Raw genomic sequence first — 17,836 nt, forward strand, 5'->3', positions numbered from 1 at the left:
GTCAGTCGCCTGGTCTTGTACAGCAGTGCTTACCGGCTCACCGGCCAGGGCGGCAGATGTAGACGGTATTACTGACGGTTACAAATAATACAAAGCGCGCGCAAATCAGCCTATGTGTCGGCGCCGGGCGGCGTTACTTCACCCAATGTCGGCAGTTGCCTGCGCTTCTAACGGCAAAATTTTCCGGTTTACTTTTCAGTTTTTAATTTTTACCGTGTTTGTATTATTATTGATAATAATACAACTACACAAGTACTGTACACTCTCGACATTCCGCAAAACAATCAGTTTTGCTTTTCTGACAGAATCAGCTTAAGTTAATCAGTTTTGCTTAAATTCGTGTTAAGAGGTTTAATATTTTAATTTCAGTCTGTTTGTGAATCTTTAAGGGCTGTTTGAAAAATGTACTCCGTAAATCGAGCAGTTGCTTCTCAGTCCCTAAAAGCAGTGTGTGCAGCAAGGTTGGTTGGTCCGCTTACAGTGTGCAGTTCACATGTCCAGGAACGCTCCGCTTCGTTTAGTTTTCGTAAACGTAACTCGTAAGCATGAATTCATTTTATCCGCAGATTCGCCCCTTCTAACACCCCGGGACGACATGGTGCTGCATCCGATCAATCGAAGCAGAGGCACGGTAGTCAGAACACAATCAATGAGCCTGGGCGTCCTCCCCTGCCTGCCCAAAGCTCTTCTTCCGTTAGTCAAAGTTGTCCAGAGAAACTGCCTCAAGAGCAACACAGGACGATTGAAACAGGCCGCGAATCACAGTCGCGGAAACTGGCCCAGACAGGTGTCATCTACGAGATGCAATGTAAGTTGCTCACTCTCCGAGCAGACAGAAAACGAACGAATATCGTCATTTCATAACAAACCATAGCTTTGGTATGCGATTCCTTCGACTCCTTTAGTACTGCATTTGGATTCCAGTTCATCACTATTAATAATTATTGCAATCTAAATTTAATTATTTGCATCGTACTTATATACTGATTGAATTTTTAGCACATACTGTGAGGCCGGACCAGCGGACGGAATACATAAACACTCACTGGTCAGTAAGATCGCAAGATAGAAAAATGTGTTTGAATAAAATTATTAATGGTAAGCAGTCTGCATGTCGCGCTTCAGTTTTAACTATCCTGCGTACTAGAATGTTAATCTCATATGCTAATTTTTGTTATGCGATGAGTAAGTCTTTCCTTCGCCGTATTTTTTTAATACAAATACCGTAGTATGCGAAGTATAATTCGGGATAGTTTATGTTTTTTTCACCTTACTCTTTACTTAAGGCATCGTGCGGTGAATAAAATGTGCAATGTACTAAAATTTATAAAAAGCTGTTGATCGATTGGACCGTTTAAATTTACTGTACATGTATTGTTCAAAGTTTTGTGTCAATGCAGTGGGGAGGTTGTGAAGGCGGCTCTGAAGAACCAAAAAGTCAAGAGCAATCTAGTCGGAAGCTGGATGGTCGAGGCTTCGATGACTGGTGGAAAGTTCCTCTCTTGTCCGGTTTCGCCACTGCAGATAAGTGCAAGGTACTTGCACAAGCTGCCAACCTCAAAGGGAGTCACCCGCCCGTCCAACGGAACGTGCGAATTGTGCAATGCCGACTACGCACACCTGATGGATCTCTTCAAGTTTTTCGACAACGCAAAGGAGGAAGAAATTAGATTCGAAGCGAAATTGTACGAGTTTCTAATGTTGCTGCTGCAGTTCACTGTGCCCAAAGGACTTCACGATACGCCCCAAGGCGTAATATCCTCTGCGGCGAAGAACAAGAGGAAAATTCCGGATAGCTTGATCGAAATGGCGGCCAAAGAAGGGCCAGGTTAGAACTGCACAAATAAACTAGCGCATACACTACTTAGGTGTACAGTTTCTTTGTCGTGCAAAGCAGGTCTCGCGTGGATTAGCATTCTTTTAAGAAGTTTAATGTATCGAATGTGTAACACCAGTACCGTGAAGACTGATAAGTAATACAATACAGAGATGTCACGCAGTACTTTACAAGTGATTGCGTTTTCCGTGCAGTAGAGATGGGCATCGGATTCGAATTTGAAATCTGAATGCGATAAGACAGTTATTTAAATATCCGATCCGTATTCGACCATGGGATATCAATAATTGTAAAATGAATTTTTAAATTTTTGAAATTTATTTTAAAATCGGAAAAAAATGCTATACCATGTGTCTTTCATAGCAAAGTTCCAAGAAGATCGGGCAATAACCAGGCTTTTGGTGCACAGCAGTGCATTTAAACTTTTCACCCGTTTTAGTACGCCACATGTCGGCAACTCGGATATTACGCGCGCAAACGGTTTCCAGAACAATGTATACAAATTATTTAGGTTTAGAATGACATAAAGTATTACGGAAAAGTGAATCGGAGTGCGCGGAAGCGGAAGTTTTAGTGTATGTATCCCATTTTTGACACCATGTACCGAGCTATTTCCCTTAATTTCTAAAACGTACAGGCTTTCGATAGTAGGCAGTATGCACTAATCCTGTCATTGCTGTCCTCTCAATGCTAAAACAAATTAGAATAACCGTTTGCAATAAGCCAATAACTGTCGGCCAAACAGGCCCAAACTTGTAACAAAAAAATTGAAGAACAGCGACATTCAAATTTTAAAATTAACATTAAAATTTTTGAAATTCAGTTTGAAATTTATGAAAATCTTTTAACATTGGTACGATAAAAAACGATCTTCATACTTACGTGCTTTATATGCAAAATTTAAAGAGATCGGTCCATAATGAGAAATTTCGTACACCTGAATGCATTTAAACTTTTGGGAACGTACTTTCTTGCAGCCATAACTCCCGAACCGGATGTTGCGCGCACAAACGGTTTTCACGCTTATGTGTACGAATCATCTGTCTACAGAATGTCATAAAACAAAACACAGAAGTGTTTAGGAGTGTGCGAAAGTGAAGTTTTCGTGCACGCACACGAAGTTGGTACCATGTACCCGGCTACGTTCGTGGTGAGCTGGTCAGAACAGGTAGTCACACATAGTGAACCGCTTAGACAACATTCATCCGCTTTAATTAGTTTAGTGTAAATAAAAGCTGTTTCTTAAAACTGTAAATTTAGTTGAAACATCGCAAACGTTTCAAATACCCGGCGCCGCGCATAATTACGCGTATCACTTCATTTCTATGTTTCCCTGTACGTAGGGTACAGCTGATTAGCATTTAGCACGCTACTGGTACAGTGGTACGAATTGAAATAAGTCCGACATTAAGTACAGATAATTCGTTCACTTCGGTTTCATGTTGGTACTGTACTGAAGTTTTAAAAGTGCCGTGAGCTTATTCCCTTCAACACTTTAGCATCATGAATTTGTAAGCAGATATATGGATCGCATAATTGAGGGCTCTTGACGCTTTGTAACTCGTGTGAATTTGAACGTGTTCGTGCTTGAATATTTAGGAAATGCGCGTCAGCGATTTAATAAATTTATTAGCATCATGGATCCACAGATATTTATGCAAACAAAAAGATTTGTTACAATCCGTTCATTGTTCAACATCATCTTATGCATTATTCGCGTTTCTGCATGTAATTACAACTGTCATGCATACATAGATACGGGTTCTTATGCTCGTACTGTTCTTATGCAGTACTTGTTTGTTTGATCATGAATTTTATTTTTGTTTACATTTGTGTTCATGTAGGGATGCAAAATGACCCTATCGCGTTTATTTATTGCACCTGCTTATTTATGTAGTTCCTCCGAACCTGGAAAAGGAGCGTTTCATCCTAATGTGTTGTGAAGTGAAATTTAAGAAATACGATCAAGAAAAAGCTGCTTCGCAGCTCTTGGAGCAACTGGATGAGTGCTTCAAGTCCGGGCGTGCGTCACCAGTAGGTAAGGTTGACAACTCGACACGAAATTTAGTGTCGCAAGATGATTACTCGTAGTGATGCACTATGTCCAAATTTATATCACAATGGCGGTATACAAAAGTCACAATTTTTCAATCACAGTAAAAATGTAAGAACTGATTCCACAGCCTCAGCCGACAGCAGAAACAGGCCGTCTAATTATACAGAACATCTCATCCAGATTAGCCGATGCTGGTGCTGTTCCCGTGACAGCGCCCGCATTCCCACATTGGATTTCGATGCAAGACCGCGGCGCAGATACTCGATAGCCCGTATCTCGCCTGTTTTCTGGCGTATCATCTGCCTGAGCGCGGTAACCATGAGAGGCTCCAAAGGTTCCGGTCTGGTTCCAAAGGTCCGTACGTTTCGACTCCTACTGCACGGAACATGTAGTTTGGTGTGATGTCACGATATATTGCCACTTTGTCCTGCTCTGCACGCGCCGCGGCTGCTCCCGCTTGTTTCGGTGTTGCCGCGATATGCGACAACACTACAGTGCATACATGTTAGCACTATGCTACGTCACCGTTTTTCCTTTTTTCCACGAAGCCAATGTCACTCCGGCCGGCGCTTGCCATGAGTTAGGCAAATGCCGGATGGTTCCAGTTCCGATTCAATACCGGCCGAAGCGAAGCCGCGCTTTAAAGTGACATTAAGGCAGCTATGTCTGGCCTTGCGGCCCCGGCGTTTTTTTTGTAATTGAGGCCGTGGTATCCTCGTGAGTTTACCCATTCACCGCAGTAGCATTTGGTGTGGAGTGATGATCGGTACAGATACTTCGAGACGCAGGCCAACTGCTATTCTGACTAAATGGCTGAACAGAATGTCAGTCTACCGTTTTGGTTTCTTTCTTACGAGCCGGTTGCCGCACCATTAACTATTTAGGCTCGTTCGATAGAGAATTTTGTTAGCTCGTAAAAACAACAAAACATTTTTGAAAAAATTCAGGTGGGCTCGTTTGCAACGCTGCTAGTTAAAATCGAGTGAAAAGTTTTGTGTCCCAGGTTTCAAAACATTGTTATCTCGTGGTATTCCTTTCACATATGTACGCTTCGAATATTTTCAACTGTTTTATTTAGAGAAATACCTTTTATTTTTATAATAAAGCAGTTGCAGTTTGGGTCAAGCTGCTTGCGCTGGGCGAGTTATGCACTCGGCGCAATTTGTGGCTTTTCCAAAAAATGCCGGTTTTTTTGTTTGGTTTTTATGGGTAATTTTTGTTAAAATTTTTCGCTGCATGACAGGTTGCAATAACAAATGCCGCTTTGATATTTCGGTGTAGCTAACCCATCGCTCTTGCAGGAACAAGATTGAAACAGTTCAGCTTTAAAGCGTTAATCACACATTTGCTTTCAAAAATCCTGCATGCGGATTGAACGAGAATTATTCGTGCGGAGTTTTCTTTATTCCGTGCACTGGCCAAACAGGGTTGATAGAATATTGCTGTTCCTTACAGTAAAAAACAAAAACGAATTTGTAAAAACTTGCAGTAAAAAACTTACAGTAGAAAGCAAGAACCCGAAACACTAATTTGAGATAACTGAAAAGCAGCAATTTTTAATGTAGGAATGGGTAATTTCAAATTCCCGCTTCCAGGACATCCTAGAATCGGTATACCCAGTCTTTTAAAATAATTTTAAAAAAGTTCAATCTTAAGATAATCTTGGTTTGACTTAAAATTTCCTGTGTTAAAACTTGAAAGCATTGCTCTTTCGAATGAAACTAAACTAAGATGACGACAATCAAGCACTGGACGGATTCAGCGCACCATGGTAAATCAGACCGACATTTGGCTTACTTACACTATGCTACTATATACTCGTATTAGCAACTTAGCACTCTTAGCACTCTTAGCACATCTTTTCGTCATACTTTAAATCCGGAAAACAGTCAGAACCGTTTCTGGCGATGAGGTAAGTATTTACATCGCTATAATTTTGAGAGAAACCAAGCCACAAGAGTTAATACACTACAGGACTTTAACTACTCTGTACAGCTCCGTCCAGTGCGGCTTTGTCAATAAGTTTGATTCTAATCAAGCCTAAAAAAAATTAAATTTGTGATAGGTTTTTACGTGCAGGTGTATACGGATTTGCCATGTGGAATCTGCACGGAAAACTCTTCTTTAAAGAAAGTCTGAAGGCTCCTGCTAAGGAAATTACAATTTGGAAACATATCATTGACAGCAACATCCCCAGTGTCATAAACGCAGTATTGAAGGAGGTGCGTCGGCTGACGATTGAGCACTTAGAAGCGCAGTACAGGCAGCCGGCAGGGGCTAAAATGTTGCAGGCCAGTAATGGAAAGGGCGCTTCTAAAGGTTGAGGATATAACGATTGCCCCCCGTGGCGAAGTCCCTTTTTTACAATTTGGATTTTGTTGTAAGCTTTAATGGAGTTTGTTGTTGTTCATAGGGCTAATTCGAACAAATGCTGTGCCATAATCAGGTCTTGTGGTACTGAACAAAGGATGTTGACAATGAGTACTGTAATTCACAAGTCGGATAATTCACCATCGAATACTTTTATAGCACGACACCTTATCCGTCGAAGCCTTATGTGGCCGGCCAAACAGTAAAAACCGAAACATAGGACAAAACACAAAACAAAACACGGAGAAAGAAAATAAATGCGTAGTTGTTGCATAGCTGATAATGTAGCTCAACCGAAAAATGCTGATCCGCAGCACCGAACTGAATATGCACTCCCGGCAGTGCAGCAGATCGAGGGCGGTGTGGACCACCGTTGGTAGTTGAGTAACAATATACTAGGGAAGTGCACCGCTATAGGCTGGCACTAAAAGACCGAAGCGAAGCGCCAAAATATAGGTAAATAATTACTTGTACATAGTTGTCGATTTTATTTGCAACTTTATCTGGTTTAGTTAATACGTACTTCAGATAAGGTAATTTAAAAATTGTGAACGAACGGCGCACTTAGGACACCAACATCGATTAGAAAAACAAAGAAGAAAATGCCAGCAAAAAAGAAAGGGTGACACTATAGCCACCCGTAACACCCCCGTTTTTTACAGCCACCCTTTTCCGCACTCCGTTAATTATGAGCATTCTTTTTATAATAATTTTTTAATTTGTTTTCAGGCACCTTAAATTTTTATAGTCACCCCTTTTGCAGTTAAGTGCGTTTTTGATCAGCTCGATAATAGTCGTTTCAGGGAACAGTGTTGTACCTATAATACGTATGTGCGTTTACATACGGTGAAAAAAGTGGTCGTAGTCGCTCGTGATCGCTCAGGTGCAGAAAGCACTTCTTCCGCATTGAATCTCTGTGTGTCCCACGGACACCGCCCACCAGAATTTTTGGCTGTAATAGTGCTATAGCCCTAAGGATAAGCGACAAAGATGCTGGTCACAACCTACTACCACCCGCTCGCTGAGGAAAGACGGAGGAAACTGTCACAGTTAACGATATCACCAACATTCGCATCAGAGCGGAAGTAACTGACCGAGAGAGCAAAGCTAAAGAATGCAAATCACGAGCAAAGCGAAATCTGTTTCGGAAACCCATACGTTGTTATTGAAATGATAATTTCTCCTACTGAAAAGGTCTATGAATATCACTATTATTGCCTCCAAATGCAGGAAAACTTATCATAAATTTTTTAAAGAGTTAAAAAAACGGGTGGCTGTAAAAATCAACAGCGGAATGCATATCTAATTAAATGCCAACAAAAAAAGTTACTTATGCCGTAAAAACAGGGTGCGAAAAAGGGGTGGATATAAAAACGGGCGTGAAAAGACTTGCAAATTTTATTGCGATAGTTTAGATATTATTTGACCCAAAAGAGTCGGAGAGGCTCCCTAGAAAACGAATGGTTAGCATGAGCCCCTGTAGGTCTCGGCGTAAAATAATTCAGATGCTGTGTAATTTGTCGTTATTATGTACATACTTCGCTATGCTACGTGGTAACTTTTAATTTGTTCGTGCGTGACCGACGGACAGAATTATGCGTGACCGACATGACCGACAAAAAGTCCCGTTTGTTTGAACATAGAGGACCTTCGCTTTGCTTCGGTCGACAACTCTAGTCCGCTGTTCAAAAAGCATCCATTATGGATGGATCTGGTGCTTTCGTTGTTGTCGGAACTCGGAGGTACCGGTAAAACACGTTTGGATACAACTAGCCCGACGGTCACCGCGAATCCGCGATTACGGCTCCATAGCGGAAGAATATCCTGACAACCTGCAAAAGTTACACTTTCCGGATTACCAATAAAAGACAGAAATATTGTTACACAAGTTACGGTGATTCGTTTACGATAACAAACACAGGCAAAATTTCTGGATATTTGCGATTTGTCTTGCGTGCACCATTGTGTTGCAATTGGCTTCAATTTCATCCCAATATTCCAATCACCCTGGAACGACAACTACCCGTCCAGTCCTTTCCAAAGCCAGACGGAAGCAAAAGCCTATAATGTTGTCCGCTAATAGCAATGCTGACAGCATTAATAATAAGAAAGCAGTTACCGAGGTCAGCGGGATGCCGATGTCATGACCTTTTCCTCCGTGCACAGAATACTTCCAATCCTACCTACCAGTAGCCTAATAAACGTAATGTAGTAGTTTAACGACCACAGTCCACAGAAGTTAATTATAATACTTCATATAGATACATTTTTACGCTTGTCAATAATGTCAATAATTACCAATAGGCAAAATGAAGGTGCAGTTTCCCAATTTGTAAAACGCATAAAAGATCTGGAAGAATCCGGTTAAAGCGAAATGACAGTTAATGCGATGTTCGAACGCAATCGCATAGTTTACGCCGAAAATAGGTAATTCCGGCCGTCTGGAAAAGGTACCTTTTAATGAGACGACAATATTACGGAGAGGCAGTGCTGGGCATGTGCGTTTACTTACTAACAAGATAATTATGCCGGAAGCAACCATTGAGCGTAATATTCCGCTTCGCATTACATTTATCCAGATCGCAAAATTTCCAACAGTGGACAGAATTGTCAACAGGGGAACGTGATTAATTCAACCCATGTCGTGTAGTAGGGAAGATCGGCGTACGGATCCGCGGAGATGTTCATGGTGTTCATGATTGTGCAGTAATTTCAGTTTTGCAGCAAAAAAAAACAGATTCTGATTCCAGTAAATATTTGTCTCTCATATGCTAAAGATATTCTACAGAGCGCTAACCACATCACAATTAGGTTTACTTAAAAGCGTGAAATTCGCTTAATTAATAAAAAGCCGGTGCCGAAATCGGTGCGAGTGGTCGGACAACCATTTGCGGAGACAGCGCGACGGGCTGATTCGTATATACCGCCACCGTCGGCTGATCGACCGGGTGAGGCTACGACATAGTCTCCCGGAACGATGCCGGCGCTGGTGACCGCACGGTCTGGCGGCCCTGGAGGTCGCTGGAGAAAGTTCCCTGGAGGTTGGTCCTTCCGAAATACTGCTATTAACCGCGTTAGCGTCCGTACTGGGTGCGCTGCTGTAAATAACGCTGACGTCGACGCTGGCGGCGGAAGGAGTAGCCCTAAGGTTGTTTTCAGACGCGTTACCGGCGCCAGTAGACATGGTGGCTTTGCCATCCGTTACGCCACGATCTCCTCCCGCAAACAGTATTGTTACAGTCGAAACCAGCAGAAAGTACGGCCTAACCATTGCTGGACGTAACTAAGGTTAGCAATAGCCATTTAATAAAACCATGGGAATTTTTGCGATGGCAAGGTTACAAGTGCGGACCGTGGGAATGCCGGATGGGATGTACATGTATTTATAGCGACGGAATTATGTTTGCCTTATCTAAAGTGGTGGCGCTTGTTGGATTAACTGCGGCCTAGAAATTTGGTCAGTCACCATGAGCAGTGAGCAGAAGTGCTTGTTAATTGGTCACCCGTCGGGCTAATAATTTGGTCACTCAGTTACTAGTAATCAGTAATTACATACTGTTAATTTGGTCACTAGTACATTAAATAGCAGCGATAGTTCGGTCACTCGCTCATGCGCACCCCCGCGACCGCAGCGGCCGCGGTCTCCAGACTAATACCCATTTATTAGGAACGGTAGTTGTTGTACGAAGCACGTTTTATTTTCCTAAACTTTTATTTGAGTCAGTTTACGTGGTATACGCTGTAATTATGGAATCAACCAATTTTTTCTATATATGGTTGTTTCAATGCGAGCACCCCACGACGACGCCTTTTTTTATGGTGTTTTTTGTAGGGAATTCAAATTTCCAGATCTGGGCAGTACAATTGGTTTGGCATCTTCTGATCTGAAAAAACTAAATTATTCCGTGTATGTTGGTTGACCACTGTCTTGGCTTTGCTCGGACTATAATGAAAGGTCAGCCCGTTTGAACGATTACTTTGCAGTTTCTTCTATAGCTGCCTTCAAATGGCTTTTAACAAGCGCTCTTATAAGTCATGTTTCTGAGCGCTTTGAGTTGTACGAGTTACTGAAATGAAGCTATTCACTAGCAGCACCCTGTGTTAACTGTTAACTGGCTATTTTAGAAGTAAAACTTTAAATCTTTTTAATTTGCTGATCTAAGTACGGTAAGTGTATCTGTAGGACCAATTTTAAAATTACTGATTTTTTGCTCCATGCAACCGGACTCTGATATTTTTTTCAAGGTCACCTTGAGCTTTCAGCTCTACCGGCAAGCGGAATCTGTGCACGGGATCCGGAGCGGATAATTTCTAAACCAAAATGCATGCATGTGACACAGTTTGCTGAATCGAATGGCGTTAGCAGTTTTTCGATTACTTAGTTGTTTGGTTTGTTCTGACCAGATCGTACGGGGTTTTCAACTGCAATACAGATTCTTTTCCTTGATATGCACATTAATTATACAATAAATGCTGGAGGGTATTTTAAACTTTGCTCCAAGCAACGCTCAGCGTTCTATTGGGTTTTACTTTCCGAACTACAGGGTGTTTTACTGTGAAAGTTTAAAAACATTAAAACAGGCCATTATTGCATGTATTGTATGACTAGGCATGGAAATGTGCTACGTGTTTTATGCACATGAATAAGTATATCTGAATTCGTGAGCATTAAATTACTGCGTTGAATTATCTTGGCGCCAAATTTTGAACTTGATGCGCCTGACATCCGGCGTAGGTGGTTGTACGCCAGCATCTCCCTGGGAAAACTCGTGAATCCACTGGAGATACGGTTGTATACGTGTGACAACCCCCACAGGAATGCTTCCTGCACGAAAAATTATTAAAGTTTTTTTCGGGATATGCTTAACTTACGATTAATTCAGCCTGCGTATAGTGGTAAGTGGACAACGTCACTAAAATACTGTCAACAAGATCAATTGGGGAAGCGGTCCCAGTTAGAACGCGAAAGAACTGTAGCCAAAACAAACCGTGTGTTACCACGCCCAATTCGGAATATGTTACCAGTGTAGCGACGAGAAAAAATCTTGTTTAAACTACTTGATGCAAATATGACAAAACTAATGCACTTAATTTATAATTAATTATGCTCATATCTATATTTTACATTCAAGAAAGGCTGGATCTATACGAGTACTAGTACCTGTTTTGCAACCAAATCCGTAGGAGATAATACCGGCTTGATAGTGGCTACGTGTTTCCGCATCGAAACAAATGAGCGCGCCTAAACGCACAAATCAATTGTAGACACATAGCTTTTCCATTTAATTAATGGTTTGAATATACAGCACAACTCACCTCCAGTGTCCCCTTGGCATGGCTGCTCATCCGGGAGAATTTCTCCACATAGCAAGTTATTAACATCTGGCGCGGTGCTGTTATGGCTTCCGGTTCGTATTCCACACCGGGGATTGGTTTGGCGGAGGAAGAGGATGCTGATATGCGACATTTTCAAGCTGTTGTCCGTGTCGGGATTTACCTCGCGATTAAGGCCAAACCTAAATATATTTTTAAAGGGCTTAAAATGCGTTATTATACAGCATAGCAGTACAGTCAACACTACAGTATATATGGTGTGAAGCCCAGTTTACATGGAATATTGATTACTACGCATTTTAATCAAAATTATGTATCTCACGCCAATAGGACAATTCGTGTACCGTGTCGCAATCAAGTTCAGTAAAAAAGTTAATATGATATGTGGGCCCGTTGCATGAAACAGCAAAGCTATTTTGCAGGAAATGAATTGATTATCGGATTTACCCAGTTACCGCACAAACTTCAGTGAAATCTGGCAGATCAGACGACAAGCACAGCGGACATATACATGGCCGGGTGAAGTCCACATCCCTGTCCAGCTTCAACACGGCAATATCGTTCTCATTTGTTTCCGGATTGAACATCCCATGGCTGGTAATGAGCATCACTTGAAAGCGTTGAATACATGACGCTGACAAGCCGGCACTGGACCCGTCATCATCGTTAAGTTGAACAGATCCCAAGGTCACCTGGAAGCGGCGTGCTTCGAACAGACGCATTCCGCCGGTCCTGTTGCTGCGTTGACCACCCAACCATTCAAGGACAATTAAAATACGACTACATATGTTCATATAATTAACGGCCAGTAGCATAAATGAATATATAATATCGTAAACGAGTGGTGTACTATGTAACTGCAGTAATGTAGGTAATTGTACTCTTACCCCAAATCGATCACGCAGCTACTTGTGGTCAGCACGGTGTGACTTCCTACCAAAGATCCTCCGCAAACTATTTTGCCATCGCGCACAACTTCAGCCTAAATTAATCAAGGAAAGTAGATCCTCATAACGCAACGTATGATTAAAATAATACAACTTACACATGTGATGCTATCAAAATCGGTTATTACTACTTTTGGCTAAGTACAAAAACTGGCTTCGATTACAGAGCAAATTAGCACTGCGAAGATTGACGGTTACTGTTCCCCACCAAAAGCGTGTATCATGTGTTACTGCAAAAGTTTACCACGTTAGAAGCGCTTTAAAAAGTCTGCGCGTTTCTCATTAATTTTAAATACTGGTTAAATCATTCGCTATCTGTGCGGCATTTTGCTACGTATATCACACAGATTGCTACATACCTGCCAGCAACTTTGACCGCTTCTGATGCGCATATCATCTTTGATTTTCACCTCCACTGCCGATCCGTTAACCAACCGGAACACAGTACGGCCTAAAAACGGAATATCGGAAGTGCCGCGCGGATTGTAATTGGCATCGATCAGACGAAAGGGGTCATCGGAGCCGGTACGGGGCACACCACAGGGAACATCCCGGATGGACAAAAGCCGGTTGGGGTCATTTTGCGTTATCTGCGAGCGGATCCTGGTCTGCGGCTGATCCAAGAAAAAAGGCGCCGAACCAGGCGGATTGCCAAATGCATTGGTTGGGCTACCTTGTTGGCTTAATGCTTCCTGGACAAATAATAAAATGCAAAGACAAAACCTAATATAAGCCACACCAAGTGAAATAACACGATACATTCTGGCAATTTTACCGACTGCGGTATTCAGTTGTTGCTAGCTTTATTAAATCAATGTTGCAGTGAAATTTGACCGACGCTGATTTTCTTTGAGGAGACAATATTTCCTTGTACTCGTATGTATGGCAAAATACTCATAAACCGCGGTCCGCCGGTATAAAGGGCGATACCAGAATTATTACCGTAAATGTCGCTAAGTGCACAGCTGTGTCGAACATATTTATATGTCGTTATGTAGCGTTTTTCTGACTTTGATGCGCCACGTACTTGATGAGCAAAAATCATCCTGCACGAACTGAGACACGTAAAAATTGTCAGACAAACTGCAAAGGCATTATATATAGCCTTAAATGTTTATTTCTTGAGTCAGCCACAAAACCAGATGTCACACAAATACCGTACATCATCCTGCTAAGCAAACATGCAATTTACGGTAAGCGTAATTTAGGCACAATTTTTTTTCGGTGCAAACAGTTTTTTTACACAAGCAAAGCGCTTTTGCCTTACAAACAGCTTTTCTCTTTAAAATAAATCTCAGAGATCGCCACATACGTGATAATGCAGTGAATAAAATTTTATGCACACCCGCTAAGGCGATGTCAGCAAAACATCGCTGCCGGTATTAGAATTGATCCAATCCAATTGCTCCGATACTCTTGTGTATATTCCACCGACTCCTGTATTCAACATGCACAGACTGTCACTACAGATACTTATACCTACACACAACTGGCGGCAATATATGGCTTAATATCTGCTTTTACATATATTTTTATTAGTAATGTACCAGTAAAAAATTAATAAGCATTGTCCACATCTACGTATTACTGGTTGTACCAGCACGGACCTCTGCCACATCCCAGTCCATACGACACTATTCCGGCTTGGTAATGTACGCGCTTTTCCGGGTCAAAGCAAACAAAGGGTCCTGAAATACGTTTAATCGTTTAATCGACGCGTTTAATCGACGCGTTTAATCGTTTAATACGTTTAATCGACGCGAACATGTGCGGCCGTTTTGATGTGCTTTTCTTGGGCTGCTTAGCTGATAACCACAAACTAGCGAAGCTTAAAAGCCTACGTTCCTAATTACCTCCACTGTCTCCTTGGCAAGTGTCTTTCCCCACAGTGTCTCCAGCACAGATTATTCGCTGAAAATCATACGGAAGGTTCCGCTCGTTGTCGATGTAGCAGTTCGTAGTGGCGTTAGGGTCCATGACGTTGAGTTGGACATACTTCAGAGTACGAGGTGGTCCACCTGCAGTAATATACCAACATCTACGCTACCAGTACCGGCACGCTCGTAAAAAAATATTCACCAGATTTTTGAATTTCGACCAGTTGCTTTTAATTTATGGGAATATTTTACTTTATGGGAAAACACGTTGCATTTTTGTTATTACCTTTTTGGCCTTCTTTCTCCAGACCGTATCTAGAAAAGTAAAATTCTTAATAGCCACCATGTACACTATTGCGAAATACAGTTTTACTAAAGAAACTGTAGAGAACAGACATGTACTTAAGAAAAGAATGTTTTATACCCACTAACGGAGCAGATTTCGCCCACTTCCGGGTCATGGTACTCAAGACAAATGGGGCATACGCAACCGGAAGTGAAGTCGATATCTTCCTCGAGCGTCAGAATGGCGATATCGTTCTGCTGTGTGGTGGGACTGTAGTTCAAGTTGGTCTGGATGCTGGCTACTTGGATGGTCTGCGCGCAGCGACTGTTATCGGTCACTTTGTTCACCGTGTCCGTGTGGCTTAGTGCCGCGCCCACCGTCACACGGAAGCGATTTGCATCACGGGGAATAACATCGCTGTAAACGTTCATATACTAATTATAACGTTTACAGATATGCGTATGCAAATTATAATTTCCGTTTCGAAACTTTAACTGGAAACTAGTTCTCAATATTCTTCGTATAATGGGTGCGACTATTGTCACCCCCTCGCACCCCTTTTTGGCTTTTGTCACCCCCTTGCACCCCCGTTTGACTATTGTCACCCCCTTTTTTTAAATAAAGTGAACACCCCTTTAGGCTATAGTCACCACCTTTCTCACCCCCTTTGACTACTGCCACTCTTTGGCCATTTCTTATAAAAATACGTTGTTGCTAGCTTGGCCTTTCAGCTAACTTAAGTAAGACTGTAAACTACCGGAAAGGTACTTACAAAGAGGTGCCAACGACCACTGAGTGCTGTTAGCGCGGAAAGAGGGGCAGCCGTTTGTTTATAATTGTACCACCGGCGTCGGCACCAGTGATTAAGAAAGTGTTGAGATCAATCGGAAGCGAGTACACCGAAGTTTTCTTTCCGTGCATACAGGATCAAAGGGATGGTCATAATTGTGGACTTTTTGCGATCGCATTCGCTGCGGAGCTCATCAGAAAAAAACCCTTGAAGCTGTTAAGGCCATGGCTATTTTGGCTTTAATCGTTACGAAGTGAGCAGTTTTACCTTTTGTTTCGAAACGTACGTAGCATTTAGGTCTATATACGTATCCAGTGGAAAATAAGAAAAAATCAGTACGAACTAGCCCAAACGCAACTTAAACGATGTAGTTTAAAATTTGAAATAAGATAATTCCCCTAAAAAATTAACTAGTCTACACACGCTAGTGGGAAAATTCCATGTAAGCAACCACAAAATCCAGAACATAGTCCTCTTGCACCTTGCGAGGGCTTTTTTGGAAAAACAAATTTTTAAATTTGCCGCCTTTAAAAAACACTTTTACAAATGCTGGTTATCGTTATAACTCCAGTGAAACCGAATATTTTTAAATTCGCTCTCGCAATTAAGCTTTTGAGATGTTCTCCCATCTATTGCCTGAGTTTCAAAAAAGTCTTATAACTCCGAAATTAGAAGTTAATTTTCAAAGTTATTTGTCTGCATTTTTAGCGGCACCTTTCGATAGTTCATGCAAGTTTATGTCTCCTGTGCACATGTTGGCTGATTCCACTCACCACATGTATCCCGCCACATAGACTATCCAGACAGCCGAGTGTCTGCTTTAGCCACACTTGCGTGTGGACAAAGTCTATTGTCTTTCTGTGTTTGCTTTCATTCTACCGCTGTCCGGCGACGTTTTATGGCTCGGTATGACAGAAGATGTAGATTGCAAATTTATGCTTCCATTGACTTTATATCACATCTTCGCTAGCTTGCAATCACTAACGTAATGGTTAGCCAAGGCAGTCATTAGGTGCAGCGTCGACCACTTTAGGTCGCATACTTTAAAAATTCATATTTCGAAGTCTACTGATGTTACAGGTTTGAACTTTCTTCCGATTAACAGAGCAGTCTTCATTTAGTATGTATGACTTTTTAGGGAAAATGCCATTTTAGCATTAAAGCCAAAATAGCCATGGCCTTAAGTTTAATATTAAAAAAAATGACGCCGCATCTTAGCGATGTATTAAGTGTCAGTAACCTTCGCTTGGCGCCTTTCGATTCTCCTGGGCCTGCCGGTGATGGCAGAAACAGAGTTGGAAAAGAACCGCTGGTGGAAAAATTATAAGAATAAATTGAGAGGTGGTGGCAATAGCCAAAAGGGCGTGTTGTAAGGAGTGACAATAGTCAAAGGGGGTGTTTATTTTATTAAAATAAAGGGGGTGACAGTAGTCCAAAGGGGGTGCGAGGGGGTGAGAATAGTCAAAAGGGGGTGCAGGGGGGTGACAATAGCTATTTCCTCGTATAATATGTATAATTAATTCTGATCACTCGATTGATCACTATACTTACTAATATCGCACAACACAATGGCTGGCGGTCAGAATCGACCGCTTTCCAATCACCGATCCGCCGCAGATAAAAGATCCATCTCTTGATAGTTTAGCCTATACAATCCACATAAAAGTTCGTTTGCTAAAAATGTTTTTTCATAGAGTTCCTATAATAACAAAATTATTGTTGTAAGTTTGGGAGAATTATGAAATAATATCGGCAATACATAAGGTACCTTTTAAGTAGGGTAATAAAATAACGAAGATATATACCTGCCAACATATTGTTGACGGTGGCGCGACCGTTCCTCCGAGAATCTTATCAGCGTTTTTCCCGTTAATTAAAACCCGATCGGTCCCGTCATTCGCCCGATTCAGCCGCTGTATATTGGTTTCCACCAATCCAAAGGGATCATCACTTCCGGCCAACGGAGTTCCACAACGAACGCCCCCTGAGGGCGTGGCCTTGTCGACCTTCCCACTGTTTTCACTCGTCAACACCGGATGTAAGAGAGGAATTTGGTTAACATTCGGTTGCGGTTTAGTTAGAGGTTTTAGCGGCCTAGCTCGAATCCAGTGGGGATTCCTTATATAAACTCCAGAAACAAAGAACCATTTATCAAACGTCAAGAAAATACCGAGTATGAGGAATATGTTTCCTGTCATCTTCAAAATTTTCCGGTATAAAGTTTTCCGGTATATAGGGATTGCATCCAGTAGAAAAACAATATATGGTCAATCCGATAGTGCTGGATGCTGCTGCCAACAACTAGCGGCAATGTGTGACCAAATTGTTTTGCATGAAAT

The 17,836-nt window shown here is 41.8% G+C and overlaps 3 protein-coding genes across 3 annotated transcripts; 1 reads left to right on the forward strand and 2 right to left on the reverse strand.

The window, feature by feature from the left end:
• Positions 1–262: 262 nt before the first annotated feature.
• LOC129601149 (uncharacterized) lies at positions 263–6,280 on the forward strand. The gene is made up of 6 exons (XM_055499881.1): positions 263–461; positions 567–808; positions 1,000–1,048; positions 1,401–1,828; positions 3,735–3,875; positions 5,973–6,280. Exons 1-6 carry the CDS (start codon positions 403–405, stop codon positions 6,215–6,217), a joined length of 1,164 nt encoding a protein of 387 aa, XP_055355856.1. The 5' UTR covers positions 263–402; the 3' UTR covers positions 6,218–6,280.
• A 4,526-nt stretch (positions 6,281–10,806) lies between these two features.
• Positions 10,807–13,335, reverse strand: LOC129601131 (prostasin-like). Its single transcript, XM_055499860.1, has 6 exons — positions 12,904–13,335; positions 12,485–12,579; positions 12,045–12,335; positions 11,580–11,779; positions 11,425–11,505; positions 10,807–11,088 (listed from the first exon to the last, which is right to left on the reverse strand). The coding sequence occupies exons 1-6, from the start codon at positions 13,303–13,305 to the stop codon at positions 10,937–10,939; spliced, it is 1,221 nt and encodes a 406-aa protein (XP_055355835.1). The 5' UTR covers positions 13,306–13,335; the 3' UTR covers positions 10,807–10,936.
• Positions 13,336–13,655: 320 nt separating this feature from the next.
• On the reverse strand, positions 13,656–17,836 carry LOC129601136 (trypsin beta-like). The gene is made up of 7 exons (XM_055499867.1): positions 17,303–17,836; positions 17,049–17,143; positions 14,846–15,124; positions 14,708–14,736; positions 14,398–14,562; positions 14,152–14,232; positions 13,656–13,981 (listed from the first exon to the last, which is right to left on the reverse strand). The coding sequence occupies exons 1-7, from the start codon at positions 17,693–17,695 to the stop codon at positions 13,893–13,895; spliced, it is 1,131 nt and encodes a 376-aa protein (XP_055355842.1). The 5' UTR covers positions 17,696–17,836; the 3' UTR covers positions 13,656–13,892.

The sequence above is a fragment of the Paramacrobiotus metropolitanus genome, unplaced genomic scaffold (assembly GCF_019649055.1).
Source record: "Paramacrobiotus metropolitanus isolate TYO unplaced genomic scaffold, Prichtersi_v1.0 Parri_scaffold0000215, whole genome shotgun sequence".
Classification (NCBI taxonomy): domain Eukaryota; kingdom Metazoa; phylum Tardigrada; class Eutardigrada; order Parachela; family Macrobiotidae; genus Paramacrobiotus; species Paramacrobiotus metropolitanus.